General features: G+C 31.3%; 2 protein-coding genes across 4 annotated transcripts; both read right to left on the bottom strand.

The window, feature by feature from the left end:
- Positions 1 to 4,967: 4,967 nt before the first annotated feature.
- On the bottom strand, positions 4,968 to 7,295 carry LOC128174942 (prisilkin-39-like). Of its 2 annotated transcripts, none has more exons than XM_052840363.1 (4): positions 7,275 to 7,295; positions 6,837 to 6,960; positions 5,863 to 6,478; positions 4,968 to 5,055 (listed from the first exon to the last, which is right to left on the bottom strand). In XM_052840363.1, exons 2-3 carry the CDS (start codon positions 6,926 to 6,928, stop codon positions 5,872 to 5,874), a joined length of 699 nt encoding a protein of 232 aa, XP_052696323.1. In that variant the 5' UTR covers positions 6,929 to 6,960; positions 7,275 to 7,295; the 3' UTR covers positions 4,968 to 5,055; positions 5,863 to 5,871. The 2 variants fall into 2 exon arrangements, with proteins under 2 accessions (XP_052696323.1, XP_052696324.1); XM_052840364.1 differs by having other exon boundaries at positions 6,837 to 6,942; positions 7,275 to 7,292.
- Positions 7,296 to 17,362: 10,067 nt separating this feature from the next.
- LOC128174937 (prisilkin-39-like) lies at positions 17,363 to 20,278 on the bottom strand. 2 transcript variants are annotated; one of them, XM_052840359.1, is made up of 3 exons: positions 20,096 to 20,278; positions 17,738 to 18,157; positions 17,363 to 17,450 (listed from the first exon to the last, which is right to left on the bottom strand). In XM_052840359.1, exons 1-2 carry the CDS (start codon positions 20,236 to 20,238, stop codon positions 17,764 to 17,766), a joined length of 537 nt encoding a protein of 178 aa, XP_052696319.1. In that variant the 5' UTR covers positions 20,239 to 20,278; the 3' UTR covers positions 17,363 to 17,450; positions 17,738 to 17,763. The 2 variants fall into 2 exon arrangements, with proteins under 2 accessions (XP_052696319.1, XP_052696320.1); XM_052840360.1 differs by having other exon boundaries at positions 17,375 to 17,447.
- Positions 20,279 to 25,318: the final 5,040 nt, after the last annotated feature.

Genomic DNA, 25,318 nt, shown 5'->3' with positions numbered 1-25,318 from the left:
AAACATATTCATAGAGATAATTGTTCAACTCCTTTTTTGATATTTTTGATATTGGTTTTGCAAAATTGATTCTATTAAAGAAAAAAAGGTAATATTGGTAAGTTCTGCCATAATATTGAACAGACACACATGTGGTAATCAATGCGGTTTCAGATTAATGGGATATTAACACGAATATTTGTCGAATGTTTTTGTGATCGTCTTCGGCCGATCACTGTTATGTCCTTATGAGGCATCCAGCAAATGCTTCCATGTGCGCAAACATTCCGCTTGCATAAGTAGTTCTTTTAAAAACTTGAAGTTTGGTTTAGTATTTATATTACATTTTACTCAGTTTTATTTCAATTTACCTTAAAGAGATGCAAACATACATAAAATAGAGTTCGACCTGTTAATTCAAGAATGCACATTTTGTCTCACGCGTAGGAATTTCGATCGAAAGATTCATTCAGTAATGCAGTTGACCTCGATGAACTGACATCAATCATCTATTGATGTTGCATAATAGTTGCTAGGAAGACGGCTTGATTTATAAACAAGGTTACGTTATAATGCGACCTCAATAGCAAGTTATGATGGCATTCAATGTTTTTCAGTCGCACTAAATTATTTTAATACAACTTTTTCTTTGTATACGTGTTAATGATATTTGAAGAGCCCTACTCAGTATTCTGAAGAAGAAAAAGATACATTAACATTTAATAATTACGTTAAAATTATAAAACTAGACAAGGAGTTTACGAACGGCTTTCCCCAAATTTATTTCAACATTCAATTTGTTGACGCTTTATAATGATGAAATTATAATGTACAGATTCAAAATATTCTATATTTTGTAAAAATACAGTACTTTTTTAATTATTTTACATCAAACTGATCATGTTGATTGCTTCTATCTATCAATATATCATTATTGCCGATCATTCCTTTAAAAAGAATACCTGTTTTTAAATTACAACGCTTCAATAAGACAATATTAATTGGCAACCAAAATTTGAGTTTCTATAATTGAATAATAAGCGAGTAACAGAGCATACAATTATTTACTGTGTAAACATTTTGAATCCTGATGTAAAAATTCCTGTTTCACACATGAATTGAATTTGTGTAACGTAAGGAACTGTTTATGCATGTTTAAACGAATGAAAATTAGCTTGAAAATATTTTTTACTGGTATACTGAACTTTTGTAAACTAAAACAGGATACGGGCCTTGTTTACATGGCAAAGAATTGTGAGCTCTGTATCTTGCTTGTACGTCTACGACTGACTCTCAGATTTCGTTTGATAGTTAGAAATGCATTACTAAAACATTGTAAATAATTTAAACAGAAAAAATAGAATTTGTCCAAACTCGTGACCACGCCATTTTAAGTTGATTCACTAAATGACGTATATATATATATATATATATATATATATATATATATATATATATATATATATATATATATATATATATATATATATATATATATATATATATATATATATCTGAACTTAGTGGTCACCTTAAAGGTATTACACCGGTATACGACCAATCAAAATGAACTTAGTCAATTGTAGTTCGATATATACTTCAGAATTTTTTTTCTTGAGTGCATTTTTACATTTTCCTTTTCTCAGTTTTAAAATGTTTTGTACCACTGAGTAGGATATTTCATGTATTTTGTTAGGTGATGATCTTTATTCACAGGGACAACTTCTTTTAGGGCACATGCAGCAGCTTCCTTGGGAATATGCAGTCTGTTTACATACAAATGGAAAACGCGTGTTTTGAGGGTAGACCTGTTTGAAGATAGATATTTTGAGAAAATGCCGTAACGCTTGCCCTTTTTATGGTGTTGGCTGATGAGATAGGTAACAAATAACATTTCCTCCGAATATTTTGTTATGAGAAATACAAACTGATTTTTAAAAATTTGTTCCCCTCTATAGTGCTATATAGTGAAAACAATTACCGGGGTGTGATACCTTGAAGCGACTTATTCGTAATCATATTCGTACCGCTACCGAAATGTTTGCTTGTAGATATTCCATTTCAATTGTTACTTTTATAAACTGACAAATCAACTGCCAAAAGTATATCATTGTGCACAAAGTAATAACTAAAGACATGCGTTAAAGCAACGTTCGTGGTACGATTCACGAACGATTAGAATTTCCGACGGATGTTCTAACCATATGTTGTTAGACCAAACGATGTTTGTTCCAAAAGATAGGCGATATTACAAGACTTAGTTAAGTTCACTTTAGATACGTTTTACCTTTAAGGTGACAATTTGTCTTTTGCAAATACACAATTTATGATTAATCGATTTGAAAAATAGTTTATTCGTTTTATATGAAAAGTCTCTGTCTTCAACTAGTGTGATTTATTCCATGATAGTCGCTGTGTAAAGCAGATATATGGGATAATTTTGTGTTTACTCTGTCATTAACTTAATTTACAAATTGTATACTTTCTTAGAATTATTAAGTTAATATGTCTTTGTCTATTTTCGTATAGATTTGTTTTTTAAATTCATGTTAAAGCAAGAAAAAAACAAGAACCCATAGAGAAACAATGATATGACGTGTATATTTATGGTTTGATTGTGCCCATGTATCTATTTGTTTGTTACATTTAGCACACACTTCCCCATCTTCACAACGTAAGGCTTTGGGATTGCGGAACTCCACACAAACCCTTGACATAAGTTGCTATTTAGAAGTCGGGCTCAGGCCGTCGTATCCCATTGGCTCCAAGTCCTAATTTGGAGCCAATCAGACTGCGGTTTTCATTTATATTAGAAATGATGTAAAAAAACGTGGCTGCGCACATACGGATTTCAGAAAATAGCAAAGTTTTCGATCTTCTTGACGCATGTTTATAGGTGATAACCTAGACAATCATTGCTGATTAATTTTTCTTCTAAATCATTCACTCTGTTAGAACAGCTTACTGAAGTTATAAATACCTTGCATACATGTACCTTTGGAAAGTGATGAAAAGTCACCATGTGTTTAGTTTTAATTAATATGTACTGATTATCTTTTACATGTTAACATGATATCGAGAGCTTAAAAGTTTCAAGAGGACAATTAATAATTTTGAATTTTTTGCAAATTTTTCATTCGAGAACTGCCATCCTTTAAACTACGCATTAAAAGGAGCTATTTCATGGTGCATTTTATTTTTAGAATTATTACGTAATGTTGTACCTGAACCCGATATTTAGATAGCGACTTATGTCAAGGGTTTGTGTGGAGTTCCGTAATCACAAAGCCTTGACGTTTTGAAGATGACATTTTCCCCTTGTTCTTTTTCTTTTAATTGTTTGTCTATTTACATACAGTGTGTACATGTTGTGCCGACTGCTTTTATTGAAAAAGCAATAATAGATTTTAAAATGCAACTTTGTTTTTTAAAATGTGTTTCTATAATGGGATAAAAAGTGACAAAATTTATCAAATACTTTTATAGCTAAATTTAAATTTTTACAGCATATTCACATGAATAGCTTTGTACACTGCCTGCCAGATTCCAACTAGCAAATGAATATAAATAAACGTTTTACAATTACAGTTGTTATTTACCTCATATTTTTAATTAAGTGAAATGTAGGTACAAAATTAGGAAGTACATGTGAAAAAAAAATCCAAGTAATTTCAAGTTAGAGTTTTCAATGTCTAAATACATATTTATTCAGCGAAGGATCTATTTGTCGTTTTCATTTGAATACTCCCTTCTCTTGTAAATAAAACGTAAAAAAAACCGCAACTAGAAAAAAAATAAATGCAAATATGTTAAAGTATTTAGATGAAAAAGTTGTAACTAGTTTCTAATCGATTACGGTATTTTTCCCAGGCTATAGGAGATTGATCGATTTTAGTCTATATAAAACGATCCCAATTTTACTATTTTGTATAGCTTGATTTTTTGTAAAAAAATTGTCATATGATGGTAAGCAGAGTAATTTTGGGATAAAACAAAATACTTTTTATAGTTATGAAATCTGTTGATTCAAGTACTTATACGTGATAATTAATCAAATATTAGATGTTCATAAAAGTATTTGTGCTTTATGATGAAAAAAAATATGAAGATGTCATTAACATGTCATATAAGATAGATTTACCTATGCATATGTAAACCATATTCAAATAGTCGAACCTTAATTTTATACTACTATATTAAAATTATAGACTCGAATTTTTGGTCTTTAATACCGTTAAATCGGAAGAATACTATCTTTTGTTTTACATATTCTAAACGTCATTTGTACTTGAAGATTACCAATTTGGTTTTTATTTTTTCTCAGTTAAGCTTCCATAATTAATAATCAACGAATATTCCTCCAAAAAAAATCCCCGAAATTATCAGGATTTTTTTTTTTATTTTACAATTTTGCACTTGCGCACAACATTCACACTAACGTGGTCTTTAGTTTATGTTTCCACAATATCATATTTGCATGAATACTCAAAGATGATAATACAAATACAGGTAATTTTAAGATTAAAATTAAAATTTTAAGATTAAAGCTATTTACAATCTCAGAAATGTTTATTATTTGACAATTATTTTCAAGACAACTCTAACAATTTTCTCCAAAATCGTTCCGGAGCGATTCTGCAATTTTCTGCTACATTACGGGTATATGGAAGGCATTCTAACTGGGGTGAGTGCCTTTTTCGAGACACGGTTAGATTATTCAAACTAAGGAAACACAATGAAACACAATGAAATTAATAGCATTATAGTAAGTTTTTAGCTTTTTTTGTAAAGGTCAATAATATGGTGTGTCGATGTATCTATTTCGTAAATGTCCGATGTTGACGCACGGGTCAAAGTCTAGTATATCTTTAAACTCCAGTACCAGTTTAAACCAAGGAGAACCGCGATGAGATATCCAATTCACACATTTATAGTCTCTCTTCACTGTTATTAACTCCATGTCAAAAGTTTAAAACGTCAAACATGAGTCTGGATGCATGAATAATTTATTTAACAATAACTAATTAGACTGATCAACAAGATAAAAATTCGATCTGGAGCTGTCGTAAATCAAACCTGAAACAACAAAAAAGATGATTAAATGACCTCAATAAATTTTAAACAAACTAACAAAAAATGTATTATTTTGATTTGATATAAAGAGTTATATATACAAAAGAGTCTACAGTGTCAACACTTTATTAATCTCTTGCACGTTATATAATAATGAAAATATATATTTAGCTATTCATTAATATTCTATACCAAAAAATCCTGTCAAATTTCACGATTGATGATTGTATAAAATACATAACATTAATATATATATATATATATATATATATATATATATATATATATATATATATATATATATATATATATATATATATATATATATATATATATATAAAAATTCGAATATTTTAAAGCATAAATGTGTCAAGTCCGTCAAGGCCAACCTGTATACAAATGCATAGGATGTTTACAATACCGAAAAAAGAAACAGGTTCCAGGTTCAAAATTGATTGAATTTACCTCTTCTTAGATAATAGATGTTTATTAATCACAAACGAACGAATAAATGCTTTAATTTGATAAAATTAAGATACATTTATAGAAATGAAAAAGTTGATAATTACATGTAATATTTTTATATAAATTTTGTTTATCAAAAAGCATTTTATAAGACTAAAATATTAACGGTTGTGTAAGCTCTTTTGTAAAACGCAGCCTAGGTTTTTTGAATAACTAATAAATGAAAAAATCAATTTTCAAATGTTATTAAAAAACTCTGTATTTCATTTTCAAAACCCTAAAAATCAAATATACATTTTATTTTGTTAAAAAATAAATTGATGTAAAATGAACTGTTTTTATTACCTGGCTTGTTTAATAGGTCCTTTTGTGTACACCATAGCCACCTGACGAGTAGCTTCCATATCCGCTACCAATTGGGTTGTATCCATATCCACTGTTTAATGGGTTATATCCATATCCGCTACTCAGTTGATTGTATCCATAACCGCTACTCAATGGGTTGTATCCATAACCGCTACTCAATGGATTGTATCCATATCCGCTACTTAGTGGGTTGTATCCATAACCACTATTGAATTGGTTGTATCCATAACCGCTACTCAGTGGGTTGTATCCATAACCACTATTAAATGGATTGTATCCATATCCGCTACTCAGTGGGTTGTATCCATAACCACTATTAAATAAATTGTATCCATATCCGCTACTCAGTGGGTTGTATCCATAACCACTATTAAATGGATTGTATCCATATCCGCTACTCAGTGGGTTGTATCCATAACCACTACCTAATGGGTTGTATCCATAACCGCTATTGAATTGGTTGTATCCATATCCAAGGTAATTATCATCTCCAGAGTATCCATTATAATTGTAACTGCTGTATGGGTTGACACCATATTGATATTGATTGTTGTAGCCGGTTTGGTAGTGACCGCCCACTCCGGAATGATGAGGTCTATCAATCATACAATAAAAAAAAACTCAATCAGATTTGCGATTGCAAAGAAAAAATATATGCTACCATGATGAACAAAATAAAAAAAATTACAAAACATAGCATAAAAAAGTGATTTGTTAAGTGATTTTCTTTTTCTTGCCTCTTTATTGATAACAATTCACAATTCTTTATGGCGGTTGAAATAATTTCATTTTATATTTATATTTTAAATGCTTGTGTAATGATCTTGTTATTATCAGGTAAAAATTGCAATGGAAACCAAATTTCAGTAATAAAAGAATATTGGAGTTGAACAATTTAATTGTTATGATAGTTATCTCACACGATGACATAAATATCATTATTTATAACATACCCATGGCCGTATCCTGCCTTTTTGTCATAAGAAGACGATGGAATAGCTACTGTTAGCGCAATGTATACAGCAAAAAGAACCAAACGCATCATTTTGACAGGATACACTGACAAAACACAACAATCTATAAAAAATCAGTAACATTTTTTAAAAGAAATATTTAATTAATTGAAAGATTTAAGAAAGTGCTCATGTTAATTCTATAATGATTTTGTATTGAGAATACAAAAAAGTTCTTCTCGTAAAACAGATACGTAAAATCTTATTTCGTGATAAAAAAAATCATTTCGTTTATAAAAAATAAATGAATAAATAAAAGTGAACAAGCAAACCAAATTATAAAAAAGTTGAAATGTAATATCTAAATGTAAAAAGAAGAGCTCTTAAATGCTTTAAGACTTTTTCTCACTCAAATGTAAAATGCATGTCAATACTTACGCTCAAGCCCAGCTAGCAACGGACAATTTGGGAAAAAAGAAAACAGTCTTTATATAGCTATCAAAATATCTGGCAAAGACCAATGAAAACAATTTCTTTTAAATTCATGAAAATCATAAATCTTTAATTGTCAACCTTTGGAATTTTTTGACACTGAGTTAATTTTATTAGTTTACAAATTATCTTACCTTATAAAGGAATGCAAATGCACTGTTTAAATTTAGAATGCAATTGTAAACAAAACAATATAGGGGATTTTATCTTTTATTCTGATTTATGAACAGTCTAATACAAACTCACAAATATCAATGAAATTTATCAGTAAATTGATTAAAATGACAGAGGACATTTCTACTTTTTGCACGATGGCATGTTTATTCCCAAACTGGTTTATAAAATTTTTAATTTGACACAGATTCATCAAAATGCTATGTCTCAAGGCCCTTGAGATTTTCGATGTTTGTCTCAAACACAACTTTCAAAATAGACGGTACACTGTTTTTTAACTATAATCGAAAAAAAAAAAACACCCAAACATTTCATTGTTTAAGGTTGTTTAGAACATAACCCACCTTTTCATCTAATCAGCAATCACTAAATATTCTATAAATGACACAATCGGTAAGATATGTTTCTATTTTCATAGCGACGTCACATTTGTATTCATATGAGAGATGATATTTAATATTAAGTAAAGTTTACACGATTAAGAAAGGGCTCGGTCGGTTCTCTCCATCCGCTCTCTTCTTAATCGCATAAATTTTATTTAATATGATTTAACTGTTATATGGGACATGTTGTGAATACTATTTATCAAAATTAACACTAAAATCATAAATATAATTTTATAACTAGTTTCTTTTCCAAAATTGCTACCTAAATGTTGGTTCAAGATTTCGTTACAGAATTCTTTTAGAAATTGGTAAAAGCACATGCGTAATATAGATAACGTATAATTGTTTCTATTCAAGGAGAAGAGTGCAATTAAGTCATTTGACGAGCTTGTCGACGCCAGGTCAAAAATATATTTATAATATGCTACATTTCCTAAATTTCTAAAGCGTATATATTTGGTTAGATATTGTAAAATTTAAAAACTTTAACCCGCTGAAAGTATTTTATTTATAATGTACTTTAATCAACTTAAATATAGACATACTAGACTTTGACCCGTGCGTGCATTGGTTGACATTGCATATGATACCGGGCATGTACAAAATAAATACATCGAAACACCGTATATTGTTGACATTTGCATAACCAAACGTCAAGCCTACAATAATGCTTTTGATTTCACTACACTCTGCTGAATTAAAATAATTTAACTGTGTCTCGGGAAAGGTCATTACCACTGTTGAAGAAATGCCTCCCATATACCCGCAATGTAGCAGAAAATTAAAGAATCGCTCCAAAACGATTTTGGACAAAATTGATAAAGTTGCATTGAAAATAACAGTCAAATTGTTAACAACAAAACATTTTGAAGCTGTAAATACCTTTCTACGAAAAGTTTAATTCTAAAATAGCACAATTCACCATATTTCAACAACGTTTTTTACACACCATGTTGACATTCGAAACTCTCGGGATTTTTATAGTAAATGCACTGGGTTAGAGTAAATCCCGTATTTTCTTTGATGAACAGAAAAATTTCCAATGGAAATTAACACGCATTTGTTTTATCGTTTACAAGATTATCCATGCAAATGTGGAAACATAAAATAAAGAGTCTCCCGTGATTTAGCCACTCGGCACACCTCGGCCGATTCGTTAGCGTGAATGTAATGTGCATGCGCAAGATTATAAAATCTAAAAAAATCAGATGATTTCCGGAATTTTTTGGGGAATTTTCGTTGTTTATTATTAACGAAGCTTGATTGAGAAAAAATAAATACAACTTGGTAATCTTCAAGTACCAATGATGTATTAAATTTATAAAACAAACGACAGTACTCTTCCGATTTATCGGTATTAAAGCTAAAAAATTCGAGGCTATTTAATATAGTAGTATAGATTTCAAACGCCACCTTAAATGACAAAAAAATCACTTTAAAAAGTAAGCAAACGAAATAATTGATAATAATATGCAAGTGAACTTCAAAATAAATAAATGTTTATAGTTAGACAGAACATGCTCTTGATCTGCACAAACACCCGATGTATACATCATTGTATAAAATGGAAAAAGTGAAAACCACACAAAGAACACAGCTTTCTGTCAATAAAAAAACCGTAAAACTTGAATCGTTTGATTTATCAAAAAGATATTGTGCAGCATTAATAAGTTCAAAGGCTTTGTGTGCAATACTTTTCCCTTTCAATATATCAAATCTGCAATATTATTGCGTTACTTATCGGCCTATCGAATTAAAGTTGCTAAAATGACATATTTTCTCCAGGAACATTGATTAAATGATTCCCAGCTCCTTCCCTTCATGAAGGGATGTCACTGTTACTTGTTGTTGATTGATCAAGAATATTTAGATAGATAAGTGCATCCAATAGCTTTAAATTTTTTTGTCATTTTCTTTCTTTTAATTATTGACAAAAGTCACGTTACTTACGATCAGTAAACATTTTAATATTTAATATTTTTCAGGTAAATAAATACACGCATCGATTTGCAAGTGTAAGATAATATATTCCAAAGTTTGTATGAAATTCACTTGTTTTACCAAAACTTGCTATATAGATAGATATTAAGAACGCGACAATTACCACATCTAAAGTGTCAACAGGTGGCTGATAATGTAATGGGAAATTATCATCGAAAACAACAACCTCATTACCCCCAGTGGAGTCCCGAAACATGCATAATTAAGGCAGTCAGGGTTTGTATGTATAATCTGTTGTGTTTGTTTGTTTGTGTTTATGTTGTCTAGTGTAGTCGCAGAAATTGGAAATCCAGAAAATAGTTTGATACTTTTTAGGGTCTTAATCGCAAACCCTTAAGTGTTGTTTGTCTAAGCCCTTAGTCATTTAAATGTTATGCAAGATTATGCAGTTGTCAAAAGTGCTAACAAAAAATCCAATAAATTCCTTAAAGTTATAAGCTCAGTTAATTCATTATCATCTGTGTTGTGAATATCAATATTGATATTGTCATAAAGAGTTAAAACATCATCATCATCGACAGCGAAGTATTAAAATATTTCGAAATGATTAATTTTTAAACTACAAAATTAAAATTGTGTGCATTCAAAAGACTAAGACATCGGCTGGACTATAATATAATGTAAAACACGCAAATAACGAAATGCAAGGGACTCAATCTAAGCGTGTTCGCTATAATCGTGTTTTACTGTAATGTAAAATCTAGACAGCGCAAATTATAAGGTAAACAAATTATTTTTAAACGTTAAATATAAAAGTCCTCTCATTTTTCATAATTTTATAAGGTTGTGTAACTGTTTGCAGTTACTGTACTTTCATAAATAACTTTACCAAATAATTTACTTTACATACCCGGTTCTGTGTAGTAATGCATGTCCATTTCCCCGTAATACCAAGAACCAATATTACAATGCTAGTCAATTTGTAACTGTAAAAATCAAAACGGTCAAGCCATAACAGTTACACATTTTTCTAGGAATTGGGACAATATAGTGTATTTTATTTGTGCCAGACAATTGTCGCTTGAATTTGTCATTCTTTGTCAACTAATGTCCACTTATGTCAAATCATTATCAACGCCTTTGCCAAATTTTTTTTGATAGGTTACAAATAGTAATAGAGCGACAGATCGGAATTCCACGGGTTTCTTATACGGATTTTGTTTTTATGCAGATTCAGGTCTGATAGCAATAACACGAGTCCATGGTTCCAAATGGACATTTGTGTTGAAAAGATAAATGTAATGATTCTTCAAAAATACGCTGTAAATAAACGCTGAAATAAAGTTCATACTTAGTCGTACATGTAAATAACGCATTGTATGATACAGAACAAGTCAATGTTCCTTAAAATATAATGCAAAACGTTCACTTTATACATGCGTTACTAACGGAAACGTAAAATATATCAGAAATCTACCATACTCTACCACTAAGCTTTTCTAGCCCTGAAGTTTTATTTCAGAATTTAGAGAGTTCATATTTTTAACATAATTTTATAAATATGTTAAAAAAGATTGCAAACATAAAATTTGGCATTCGGCAAATTGTTATAATATTTGCGCACATATTTCACCTCGCACTACCTTGAGAACTAAGCAGTGACAGCTTTGTGTGAATTAATTTCGTTTTTTATGCATTTTTCTTGAGAGAAAAAAAAATATATTCAGTGACATATTTATATGGGATGAAGTAATTGAAAAAAGTATTTGAAATTGAGAGTACTTAATTATATTTTTCAAAGTAATTGGAAGTAGTTTGTAATTGAGCCTGTTATCAATTACAAGAAGTTGATTGTATTTAAATACAAACCAAAAATATGTATTTTCAATAACTTTTCAAATACAATGTACATTTCAATTACTTTTTTCCAAGTTTAAAATTTATAAAGGTGTCTTATAATGATGTTTATAGCTTGTATAGTATTACATGTGTGGCGGGGGCTTTTATTTATACAATAATTAAACGTCTTATGAAGTTTAATATGTTTATACAGCATGACGCACTACCCAGGGCAATAGGTTAGGGTGAGTGAACTCCTCTCATACCCAAGAACTCCTCTATTTTAGACTCAAGGGAGTCTAAATATCACATTCTTTTGAATAATAGCCATTATTATTTATATACTGATATGCTTTATTGCCCAAAGTTGTACTTTCTGAATAAATATATTTAGGCAAACAAAAATTCACTGTAGAGATAATCTTGTTCAGAGCCAAACGTGAACTCAATGGCACTGGATGAAGCAAAATCTATAAATGATCATTAAACTGAATTCCAACCTTTGAAAACATTGTGGTACATAAATCCTTGAAAACACTAATGTTGTTCATATACGTTTACGTTCTCTAGATTTTTAAAAATAAAACAAAAGTAATTGAAATGTAATAAATTACATCTGTGATAGTAATTAAAAGAAATAAATTACATTTCAAAAAATAAATGTAATTGTAATTGCAAGTAATTGATAAAATTATCAACTTCACTGATGTATTCGTGAGCATTTAATTACTTTTAAAAGTAATTGACCCCAACGCTGATATTTATTCAATCATGCATTATATACAGCACATACTTATTCATTAATGCTTATATGTCTAGAGTTCTAATCGGGAAATACACTAGTATACAGTTGTTGACTGAGGTCGAGGGCAACAGTTGATCTGTCGGACCGGCTTGCAAACTGTTGCCCAAGGCGAAAGATGCGGGCAACAGTTTGCGAGCCGGTCCGAGAGATCAACTGTTGACCGAGACGCAGTCAACAACTGTTTTGTTATACCCCTTCTAATCAATAACACGTTTTCGCGGAATGGGACGTCCCGGTCAACAGTCTTTTTTAACAGTCTATTTTAATAGTTCCAATCTAACAGTTCCAGTCCAACAGTCAAAATGCTGGACTTTTTTTCGTATAGAGTTATATAGTTACTGTTTTACAGGGGTATAACAATATACAGTTGTTGACTGGGGTCGAGGGCAACAGTTGATCTGTTGGACCGGCTCGCAAACTGTTGCCCAAGGCCTTCGGCCTTGGGCAACAGTTTGCGAGCCGGTCCAACAGATCAACTGTTGCCCGAGACACAGTCAACTACTGTTTTGTTATACCTGTCCTTTTTTAATTAAAAAATCACTGATCTCATTAAAATTTAACAGGATTTTACTTAAACACTTGATATTGAGCAAAGAATAAATTGTTCGACTGTTACCTGAGACACAATTAACAACGGTTTAGTTATATCCCTACTTATATAAGTATGGTATAACTAATTTATCATTATATATTTAATAAAAAGAAACACTCATCTCACTAATATTAACAAGATTTTATTTGAACACTTATATGGAACATATAATGAATAAATAATAGTTCAATTGTTGAATTATCAGGTAAATTATTATAAAAAAAAATATCACAGTACATCTGATTAAAATTATCATATTTGCAATGTGTGAAGATATTTAAAATGTGTTTATAAGCTTGAAGTAAAAGCAGAATTAATAAACAGTTAAACATTAGTTAACAACTTTAAAATAAAACTACAAAAAATGTACATGAAATTAAATTATGATCACAAACATTTTAAAAAATTGCACAAGTTTTAAAAAAATTGAGTACATTAAAAAACATTTGTAGCTAACATTTTGTAAACAAATAACTCCAACTCCAATTAAATACATGTAACATCAAACACCCAAAAGAGTCCTACAGGCACTTTTATCATAAATACAGCAAGTTATGCATACCATTTAGTTATTGTGTATTGTTATGTTGCAGCCATGGAAAGAAAAAACAGATTTAGCTGTTTTAACATTAGGAATGCTGATTCCAGTTTCATGAAGATTTCCAAACATGGGGTTTTCAAGAATGGCAGCTAAATCTCTTTCATCAACATCGACAATGTCCTGGAGTTCTTGCACATTTGAGGCTAAATCTGGCATTAAATTGTTCTCAATTTGTTGAAGGGGTGTATGTTGAATTGGCGCGGACTTGCATACGGATAATTTTGTTGTTAAGGCATCTGACATATTGCGTTTTAGGGAATTGCTTAATTTGGAGGAATAATGTTTTAAGTTTTTTTGATTTATGTTTAGAAATACCAATAATGTGTCGAAACTCGTAGCCACATTCATCCAGCATGGTTTTGCAGGTGGCTCGTATGCAATGATTAGTATACACACATGTCAGTCCTGCATCTTTGCTAATCCTCTGCATCATACTTCCTAAGACATTCTTTCCAACAACCATATTGTCATACCAAACAGGTGAACAATCATCAATGCTTGTCTTTGGACGTTGCCATAGAGAGTCGCAGTCTGTATTTAGCTTGGCGATATACTTCTCAAAACTCATAACTGGACAATTGGAATTTCCTACACAATATTAAACAGAATCACAATTTTTAATACATGTACTTGCATTGTCATTTTGTATATATATCATCTAAATATATATGTGTGTAATACATTTTAGGATAAATTAAATAGAAAAAAAAAGTTTTAATTATGCACACATTTATTTTGTTATATGCACTCACCGGGTTGCTCATACATCTTTCCTCCATCCTGGTCAACATCATTACAATTCAGACCTCTATGATTCTTTGTTAGCTTTGCAGTGGTGCATGCAACATACCTCCTGCTGTCATGGTCCTTCCGGATTACATAGTCACTCTTTTTCATTCCACGAAGATTTTCTCTTCCTCGGTTGCAAAAGTACAACATTATTTCAAAGAAAACTTTCTGTTGAAGGGACTTAGGACTGTCACAACTAAACACACCGTTTTTGTACAAAATTTCCAGGTCTTGTTCGCTTATTACTTCCTTATGCTGCACCTCTCCAACACCCTCCTTCTTTATTTGGACCATGGCGGCGAAGAAGACGTCGTTTGCTGGTTTAAATCTAGCGCCGTTAATGATGTCAACTTCGTGCGATTTGTCGAACGATTTCTGTAATCCATACCTTATTGAAATCATCGACTTTTTTGCATACATGGAGCCGTCTTTCTTCCTCGCAGCGCAATAAAACTTCCTGAGAACTTCCACGATTTCTTCACATGATTTATCTTTTAAAAGATGTAGGGACAGGTCTAGCGTTGATGGATAATCATTCAGAATATTTTCTGCAGTTTTTACAACATTTTTGGTATTCTTACTGTCTCTACTTTCCAAAATTCATCTTATGTCCTCTTCTGAAGCTTCGCCAAACCGAGCAGCGGCAGCCATGTTTGTATACCAAACGACAGGAAAGATAACTCGTTTTCACGGAATATGACGTCACCGGTCAACAGTCTTTTTTAACAGTCGATTTTAACAGTTCCAGTTTAACAGTTTCAGTCCAACAGTCGAAATGCTGGACTTTTTTCGTATAGAGTTATATAGTAACTGTTTTACAGGGGTATAACAAGCATATCTATTAAGGTCAAGATCAAATAAATGATTCCAAACTGTCTTTTTGGTGCTAGAATCATTTTGACATCACAATTGACTAAAAAAATCTTTTCCTGTTTTTTAGGGCTTTAAAGGATTTATGTAGAAAATAAAAACAATATTTTGACATTATATATTTAGTCACGGGAAAAGTTATCCCGGTACCTATATTCTATTTGACATCATTTTAAAGACGGGGGTCAAGAGATTGTTTAATGTCGTTTTTGGAGAGACTGTAGGCATTCTAGATATATTTCATTGATCAAAAATGGACAATATTCTGATATTCGTTACTTTTATTCTTCATGTCATATTTCATAGAAAATAATTGTTTAAAACATGATTTTTCATTGTGTTTACCAAACAAGTAAGCCCCGGTACACCCTATGAAACATAAAATGTGTTATGAAGCATCATTAAAAGAGTTTATATCTTGAATTTTATAATCCTGTAGGCACCTTTCATTTACTAGATCTTGACCTTAAAAAGAAAGTTAAGCTATTACGGGTAACTACAAAACATCGCGATTTGTGCTTATTGATGCATGTTGTACTGTCAGAATAACATTAACTTTTTCAATGATGCTGGCATAGATTTAATTTTACAAGCTGACCATTTCTTGAAAGGAGTACATTTTTTGTACTGATTACCGACAACTTCACAATAAAGCGCCTTTAAACAGATGCTTTAACATGGGATCCCAATCCCGATTCAGATAAACGCGGCCCAGCCTAGTTCCCCAGAGTTACCAACGAAATCTTGCAGGAACTTCTCTAGCCCATGCGCAACCTGAATTTCCACCACAGCATCTGGTTTAACAGTGCTTATTTATTTTCTGAAAAAATGAAATGGCTTCGCTTCCAATAACATTATTAATTATTGCAATAATGTTAACATTTTGCTCAAATATGAGAGAATTAAGAAAATTTAATTGTATACACCCCTGGTACAGCAGGTTGCATACACATAACGTGCATCACCTGTTTTAATTTCATCAACAACTATGTAACCAATTGATTACTTGGTTATCTATGGTAAACATACACAGTGTAAATTGTATAGAAAAATATAACAAACAGAAGAATGAATTGGCCTTATATATAATAAACATACATCATGGGCAGTTTTGATCTGATCGTCGGAAATATGTTGAGGTGTTTTGAAAAAACTATAACGCAAAATGACGGAGTCGGACGTGTCTACATATTCTTAAAAAGTAGCTTTCTTCTGTAAACACATTCTGGGTGAAATAAGTTACTAAGCTACGAAATCAAACAAAAATTGTTGCTTTATTCCGCTGCTTCGAAAGCATCCATCCGTGTACAACATATATTGTTATACTTTCATGTTAAATACTGAAATCTGATTGGTTAAGACGCAGTTAATAATATTTACTATTACCCTCAGCGTTAGCAACGCACTTGGCAACGGGTAACATTAAAAAATGTTACATGCGCGAAAATTATGTGCGTACGGTTCGCTGTAGAATTCACGTTATTCCTATATAAAAGCAGTAAAATTTTCTTAAAAATTTTAAAAAAGACATTCAGTATAACAAAATAAATAGTGCCTGTTTGGGAGGATAACAGTTGAAATTGACACCCCTCGAAAACCATTGTCAACCTCCGCTTCGCGTCGGTTGACAATGGTTTTCTCGGGGTGTCAATTTCAACTGTTACCCTCCCAAACAGGCACTATTTATATAATATACCCCGGATGTAGTGTTATATGAATCGATAAATTCATTGTTGCACTGAATCTTAGTAGTTTGCATTTTGTATTTTCAAAATAGTCAGCTGAAATATACATGTCATAATGGTTTGTTTACTTCAACGTTTGAATTCATCTTCCAACTTATGCATAATGATTTTTGTTCATATTTAAGCTAGATAACAAATAGTGTAATCAAGATATCATTATATAGTACATGTACATCTGTAGCTTTAAAATTTATTTATGTAACAATTGAAATTAGTGTGTTTTTCCTTAACCGAATTTATATATGAATCTGGTCAATATTAATCTTAACGATCATATAATGAGAAGAGAAAATTATTGTTGTGTGCTTCATTTATTAAATACAAAAAAAAATCATGTACATGACAAATGGTAGTTGGTCGGTCAGTCGTTTTTCAATCTGCTAAAAAGAAAAAAAAAACAGAAATAAAAATCAAAAAAGTGCATAAAGATTGAAAATTTCATCATTTCCAAACCTTTTTATTTCAGTTCTCGTGAGTTAATGTATATGGAATTTTTGTGATGGGTGAGGTTTTCTGTCCATTGATTTTTTAACTAAATGGGCCATGAAACAAAGTATCGATGAGTGAATCATGGTAGCTAAATAAAGACCTTTTTTCTCTCATAACCTTTGTAAGATTAAAATTCTACGAAAATTTGTTACACGGAATATTAATGATTCACCAGTACCGTGTTGTCCGTTGAGTATGCGTGGCTTAATATACTGCTCTCTTCCTTAATCCGGGTAGAACTTGTGGGACGGAGGTAAGCAGTGGATTGCCGAGGAAGTTATTGTTCAGATAGTTCAATCCGAATGGTGAATATGATCCGTATCCGTTGTTTAGGTAGTTGTTCCCAAGGTATCCTGGGTAATTGTTGTAACCCAGATTTCCATATCCGAATGGGCTGTAACCACTGTAGTAGTTGTTCAATCCATATCCGTTGTTCAATCCATATCCGTATGGGTTGTAACCACCGTAGTAGTTGTTCAATCCATAGCTATAGCCATTGCCGAATGGAGAGTATCCACTATATCCACCATATAGACCAGGATAGTTGTTATATCCAAGTTGGTTAAAGTTGTAAAGAGATCCACCACCGAGTCTGTATCTAGAAAAACATTATAATGAAACATAAACATTCCAACTATTACTTCTAGATTAAGAGAGCTCAATGGTTGAGGTAATTTTTAGATTTTATTGGTCTCCTTTAAAAGAAGATTGCTCTATAGAAAATATAGGATAATACCTAAATTTCAAAAGTAAGATATAAGATTTTTTTTCTTTGTTCATAGCTCAATAAATCAAATCTTAAAGTTTTAGGAAGATCTAATGTCGACCATCTAGGGTACTTAAAGTTTAAATGTGTCCGAACTTCAAAACTTGTTTAACAACCATTTTTTTTTATAATAAATGTTTATTTATCAATACTTGTATGTCCATTTTCATATATATTTTAATCACAAACAAATTTGTTTTGCTTAATCATTTTAAAATATTTGCACATTGATATACAGTAAAACACGAGAAATAAGGACTTTGATATGGCATTGTGTCATATAAAGCATTTTTTCTGTAGTTCCCGAACACATTAATAATAATATTTTAATAATCTATAGAATCGTTAAAATTTCATAATATACAACGAATTGCTCTATAATTAAAAAGTAAGTAATACCTGCCAACATAGTTGTTTGAATGAGTTTACTCCCCACATATTAGGAACCGAGTTTTACTGTATGGAATGTTTTTTTGAAATCTACAGATGTATTGGTACTTACATGTTATTTACATGTACCTCTTATACACATCCCCTTAATACGAACTTTATTGTCGTTTTACTTTTTATCACGAATTCATTATAAGAATACAACGAATAACAGATCATGCAAGATAAAATACACCGGTCACTTGGAGTGTCACTGTATTAAATTATACTGAAATATATAAATATAACGATGAATAGATTACACGTTTTTCTGACCATATTCATTTCCTTCTAATCCAATATTTTTGACGCTAATCTTATCATTGCGAATAAGTAATACCGATTGAATAAATAATAGATCTAAGGAAAGAAAAAACATCTCCCAATAGGATTATGCTAGATTCGAGTTTTACTGTATTGAATTATTGTGAAATATACAGATGTAACGATATGTACACGTTATGCAGGCCTTTTTCATTTCCTTTCAATCCAGTTTTTTACGTTAATCTTATCATTGCTTATTAATAATGCAGATTGAATAAAAGGGGATCTACGGAAAAAAAAAATCACCTGTCATTAGGATTTCGCTAGAGCCGCTTTTTATGTATTGATACAGATGTAACGATATATACACGTTATTCAGGCCATATTCATTTCCTTCTTATCCATTTTTTTCTTTTACGCTAATCTTATCATTGCGAATAAGTAATACCGATTGAATGAATAGGAGATCTAAGGAAAGAAAAAAAAATTCACCTGTCATTAGCTTTTCGCTAGAGCCGAGTTTTACTGTATTGAATTATGTAATGATATAAACACGTTATTCAGACCATATCCATATCCTTCTTTTCAAATTTTTATTTTATTGACGAATTTGTTATAAGGACTGAACGAATAAAAGATCTAGTAAATGACATTCATCAGTCACAAGGACTTCGCTAGAGCCGAGTGTCTTTATATTTATTCATCGTTGAATCTACAGGTGTAATGATACAAACTAGTTGTTCACACCGTATCCATATACTTCTCATCCAAATTTCTTGACCCAAAACTTATTATTGCGAATCTGATATACAGATTGAATAGAAAAGAGATCTAGTCAAAGAAATGTACCGATAACAAGGACTTCGATAGAGTCGACTTTTAATGTAATAAATAACTTTGAAATCAGATCTAAAAATACATACACGCTGTTCACTTCCTATCCACATTCTATTTATCCAATTGTCGCTTTACTTTTTATCACGAATTTTATATAAGAATCAAACAAATAACTTGCGAAAAAAAGTCACCGGTCACCAGTGAAACCATCGTGAAATCTAAAGAGGTAATGGTACATACAGGTTATTCAGACCATATCCATATCCTTGTCCATATCCATATCCTTGTCCATATCCATATCCATATCCTCCGTATCCAATTTTCTTGTCGTAGTCAGCAGCTGACAAAGCAATGCACACAGCAATGATGGCAAATCGCAGCATCGTGTTGCTTTCTGAGTAATGCCTACTTTGGGAACAACAACCTTCATTGAAGCAAAACAAAGCAAAAAGAATTAGAGTCATTGTATAAAAAACAACAATTTCCAGTTGAAACAATCTCTTCAGTGCAAATTAGGCATTAGTCAATAAACCAAATTTTAAGCTTTCGGAAACTTTTGATGTCTTTTTGGATTTTTAACAATTTGTTAAAGTAGTTTTTGGATAAAACACATCTTTGCAACTTTCCTTTTGAATGAGTTCATAAAACCTAAACTTACCTTTGAACCAAGACAGTGGATAATTTACCGCACATGATAACCTTGTATATATAGGAAACCCTCGCAACTGAGGACCAATCGCAATAAAGTACTTCAAAAGAACAAACATAATAATTCTTAAATTGTCAGACGTTTTTGACCACTGAATTAATTACGATGTTATAAAACTAATGGCCATAAATTAGCCTTAGTGGTAATCAATGATAGAATCGTATATGACATTATCTATTAATCAAGCGAGTGATGGGAATTAGCATTCATTAAACGTTTCTCTTCAGGATCAGGCTGCATCTTTTCAAATTTGCTATTTTTTTTGTCTTGTTTACACGATAAATTGTGTTTGTGAAGTTCAGTTTTTAATTTGCACCTGTGTAATAGAGATTAACGAATGGGTTTTAATTTCAGCAGGTGACATTGTAACGCACACAATACTAATATGTGATACATGAATATCACATTTCACTCGTCAAAAAAATATTACGATGAACATATTTGAAAATTATTTAAGTAGTCAATTAAAAAAAAATAATCGGAAAATTTGTACTGTAAGCAAAATATGTTATCGGGTGTAAAACGCATTAAAAATGAGACTTACTTAGTTGGGAATATAAATGTATAGATGTAAGAAGTTGTTTTATTACACAAAAATATACAATTGTACTGAATTTTTACAAAACGCATTTAACATTCTCCTTTATTAAAACAGTATTGACCATAGGATGTTAAATAAAACACAAGAGGGAAATTCTCTTTTTGCCATTTTAACATAATCGGCATATCTTGTTTTCCAAATATCATTTTTTGACAAATATGAAAGACACAACTAACCAAATTATAGCCCACAAAATATAACTGTGCATGCATTCCGAAATAATAAAGATACGAAAATTAAGATTAATTGAAATACCAAATTACATTATTCAGAGGTTGATAATGATAAAAACTGTATGTTTGCGAATATGATAAAGATAAAGTAATTAGTGTATTGGTTTGTTAAAATTGGAAGATATCGCATTATATATGTTTGTCATGTTATTATCAACTCTTTCTGGTATTATCATGAAATAAAAACAAATGAATGGTGTAATGTACAACATTGTACATGTGTGAGCAATTCAAAACTGTAATGAAATTACAAAGCAATGGATTGCGCCTATCTTTAATTAGCTTTTGGGCGCCATTCAATAAAGATTCTAATCAAGTAGTAATGTAATTAAAAGTACATGTAATCTCTTGAGAATCTGGATTGATGTTTCCTTTTGTTTATCATGTGTTTTATAACGTGTACGACCTCAACATCCCAAACGAACGTGATACTCATTCCGAGTCAACATATTAGCATCAAAACTTCGCATCAAGCCTCTGTCATCTACATACTTCATTGAATATCTGTGATTAATGATCGTAACTGTGCCAATGTCGATTGCTCTGTCATTGGCGGGTTTTTTAAGGAAAGTAAATCACCGTATTATTCTAATTAATTTAAAATCGCATAATGTCATTGTGACATGGCCTTATTATAATGTTTTTTTTTTTAAATTTTATAAAAAGGGAAAACTTTATTCTAAACTTGCTTTATTTGTAAAATCTGTAATAACCGAAATATATTCTTTTTCATTTTTCAAACTGACAACACCTAGGAAAGGATGCTGGCAAAATCCAGCAATTTTGGCCTAAAACTACGGTTTGTTATGTATACTTTACATGATTATCTTTTCAAATCTGTTAATACAGATTACTAAAAAACGCTATTGTAAAGCTAACGGATATTCCAAATTACGTTAATAGTGAAGGCAAATTTTCTGTTTTTTGCACTTTGTTATAAGCTTGTTTAATTGCTTATCAAATAAGATTCATATGAAAGCCTTCAGATATACTTTTTGTGGATATATTAGATGGAATTATATTTTAAATATTTGTTTTCTTTGCAGATGATTAATTTCTACCTTTTATATTGTCATTTTTTATTTGGCATTACAAAAGTACATCAACAGAAAGTTGAAAACAATTCGTATACAAAATTGTTTTACCAAAATTTTAAGAATAAAAAAGCCCTGGTTTTCAATTGGCACGCATCACTGTATTTTACAGTTAAAAAGAAAAGGTAAATCAATAAAAGAGTTCAAACATATTCCGAAACCGTGTCATTATTAATAGGTTTTATCAAATAAAAGTCCTAAATCAAAAAGTTGCTCTTAGGGCCCTGTAACACTCATCGACATATACAAAATAAATGTGCTAATCATTAATGTCATTGTCAACTGAATGCAAGGTGAAGGTCGTTAACAAATGTATGAATGACATAAGCATTTCATTCGGTAACATGGTGGTTAATCAATATTAATTTAATTGATCTTATATATGATAGCCAAATTCAGTTTACATATACTGTAAACCAACTTTTATTTGCGTGCGAGAAATTTCGCGAGGCTAGTGAGAGCCTTGTCGTCGCGAATAATTCTCGCTGCGAACCAATCCTTTGTATAGTTTTTATGACAATACAGGTCTGGATAAGGCTTGGTCGCGAACATTAGTCGTCGCAAACCGGCGTATTGGCAATTAATCGCAAAATAAAGTCGCCGCGAATAAATATTGGTTTACAGTATTGTAATCGGTTTCTTTTCTTTTAAAAACGAAAGCAAGTCGAGGAACAAATTAATAAAACCGTTCTCAACCGGACGGTTTTTTTTAAACTCCATTTAACTTGAGCAGATGTGTTTTATAACCTTGCCTCGCCGAAACTAACTTTCTTCAAGGCGATACGTACTCAGCCTCAAGTCAGAGGTTTGACCTCAAATTCATGCACTTTTCTTTTAAGGATTCGAGTTATGTGATTTGAAAAGGACTATGTGCGGTATCGTCAAATATCTGCCCCGATTTCAACCAATTTTTAAATAGTATCGTATAAAGATAAAACCTTCACAAATCATTGTATAGAGGATGCCTATAACTTTAATAATGATTTTAGTCATCATTGCTCATTCGCTGTGTATCTATGACGTCACCTAAATGGCCAAATTCCCGAAATTTTGAAATCGAATGAAAATATACTCATTTTTGCTCTATATTATGCATTCGGAAGTATAGAGCGCAGGTCTGCTCAAGTGTGATATTAACATATGTTTTTCTTCAGATTGTTATACACATTATACTAAAATATGGTACTTGAGCAAGCCTGCGCTCGATGTTTCCCAGTCGAAAAACCATCGGAAAACACCCATATTTCGCTACAAAACATCAATTTATCAAAATAATGCAATCTTCATGACGTCATTTCTACATTATGACGTCACTTTGGTGATAACCTTTTACACCTTTATTTCCAATATGAATTTAACTATCTTTCACCTTATTTTTAAAGCTCTTTCTAAAACTTTGATTTTGGGGGCAAAAAATGCATAAAACCGCACACAGTCCTTTGGGTAACGGCGGGGCCAGGTAAGATAATATAAGTGGTTTATTGTCTGTTATTGCTGGTTCTCCCAACACCTCCTACAAGTGGGTGGAGCCCACAGTTTGGTATGTATTGCATTACCGGGTAGCACGGGCGACAGGGAAAACGGCATTTACCCATTCTTCGGTCCAGAACGTGGTGACCCTTCGGACGAGGTACTTGTATCTACACTCTATCACCTGAGAGAACATAGTTGTCTTTGTAATTTTGTAGGTATTTTGTTAAGACGTTCATTTATTCTTTGTTTCGTTCTTTCCCCTCAGCGTGTTACTTTTAGAGCAAGTCAAGACGAGACCACATAATTTTGTTTTATATGTGAATCTGTTAAACGGTGATCAGTTTTTGCAAACCAATTACTTTCACAGATCAGCAAAATCTATTCTTAATCATTTTCTTACAGCATGCGATGTTTTACACTGGTATTGTGCATGTAATGTACAGTGTAATACAGAAACATTTCGCACTGCTGTCTCATACTTGACAGTAGTTGATGCGAGTGAGCGTATATCGAACATTTTTCCATCTGATAAAGCTGGGTTTTCCTTATTTTTTATGTTTAATGGTCTGTATCAGGAAGATTTTTACATCTTTGAATAATAATATGATTTATTACTTTTATTGCTTTTTTTTACATCATAATTCAATTCCTTTTAAAGACAGAAGGCACAAACAATTAGAATGCAAATTAAATCCCCCGCCAATTTTAATATTTTAAACTCCCTCATTACAATACAAAATGATATGTTAAAAATATATATGAATAATTGACGAATTGCGTAGCGACAATTGAAAAAAATCAACGTCTTCACCAGGATTATAGATAACGTAGCATAGTAATCTAGTGATTTTTGTTTAAATTTAAAACATTAAAAGTCTTTGTTTAAACATATTAAACCATGGCTAAGATAATCTTACATATAATTATGGAAGATCTTGCCTCGGCGACATCAACATGTAAAATTCAAAGCTCAAAGCCATGGCTCAAAACTTATGACTCCGATGAGATTCTGCAAAAACGGTGTGCCATCAAAGTTTCTCAGAGTAGCCCCACGGGTATTTTTTTGATATATGCATTTAATTTTATGGTACATTTAATGCAATATTCTACTATCTAGCGTCCTTAACAACGTCACGTTAAAACTCAGTCAACTGATGTTAAGGTGCCTCACTACACCGTGAAATAGTTTCTCAAATCAGCAGAAAATCACTTGATTATGATAGAACGCATGATGGATAAGAAGTATATATGTCAAATAGGCAAAAAATGTGCAATTTTAGATTTAAAAAATGATGTTTTCAGAAATTTCATTCAGTAAACATAAACCTCAGGTGGATTCGAACTCATGGCCTG

The sequence above is a fragment of the Crassostrea angulata genome, chromosome 2, assembly GCF_025612915.1.
Source record: "Crassostrea angulata isolate pt1a10 chromosome 2, ASM2561291v2, whole genome shotgun sequence".
In the NCBI taxonomy this organism is placed as follows: domain Eukaryota; kingdom Metazoa; phylum Mollusca; class Bivalvia; order Ostreida; family Ostreidae; genus Magallana; species Magallana angulata.
Note: the sequence above shows the minus strand (reverse complement) of the source record. Positions and strands in the feature narration are given on the sequence as shown.

Bases quoted from the DNA above. Each gene is read 5' to 3' on its own strand.
- LOC128174942 (XM_052840363.1), bottom strand. From the start codon at position 6,928: ATGATGCGTTTGGTTCTTTTTGCTGTATACATTGCGCTAACAGTAGCT. The intron at 6,479-6,836 runs GTATGTTATAAA...TATGATTGATAG, and splicing joins AAGGCAGGATACGGCCATGG to ACCTCATCATTCCGGAGTGG.
- LOC128174937 (XM_052840359.1), bottom strand. From the start codon at position 20,238: ATGCTGCGATTTGCCATCATTGCTGTGTGCATTGCTTTGTCAGCTGCT. The intron at 18,158-20,095 runs GTATGTACCATT...ATGTTTTTCTAG, and splicing joins GGATATGGTCTGAATAACCT to ATACAGACTCGGTGGTGGAT.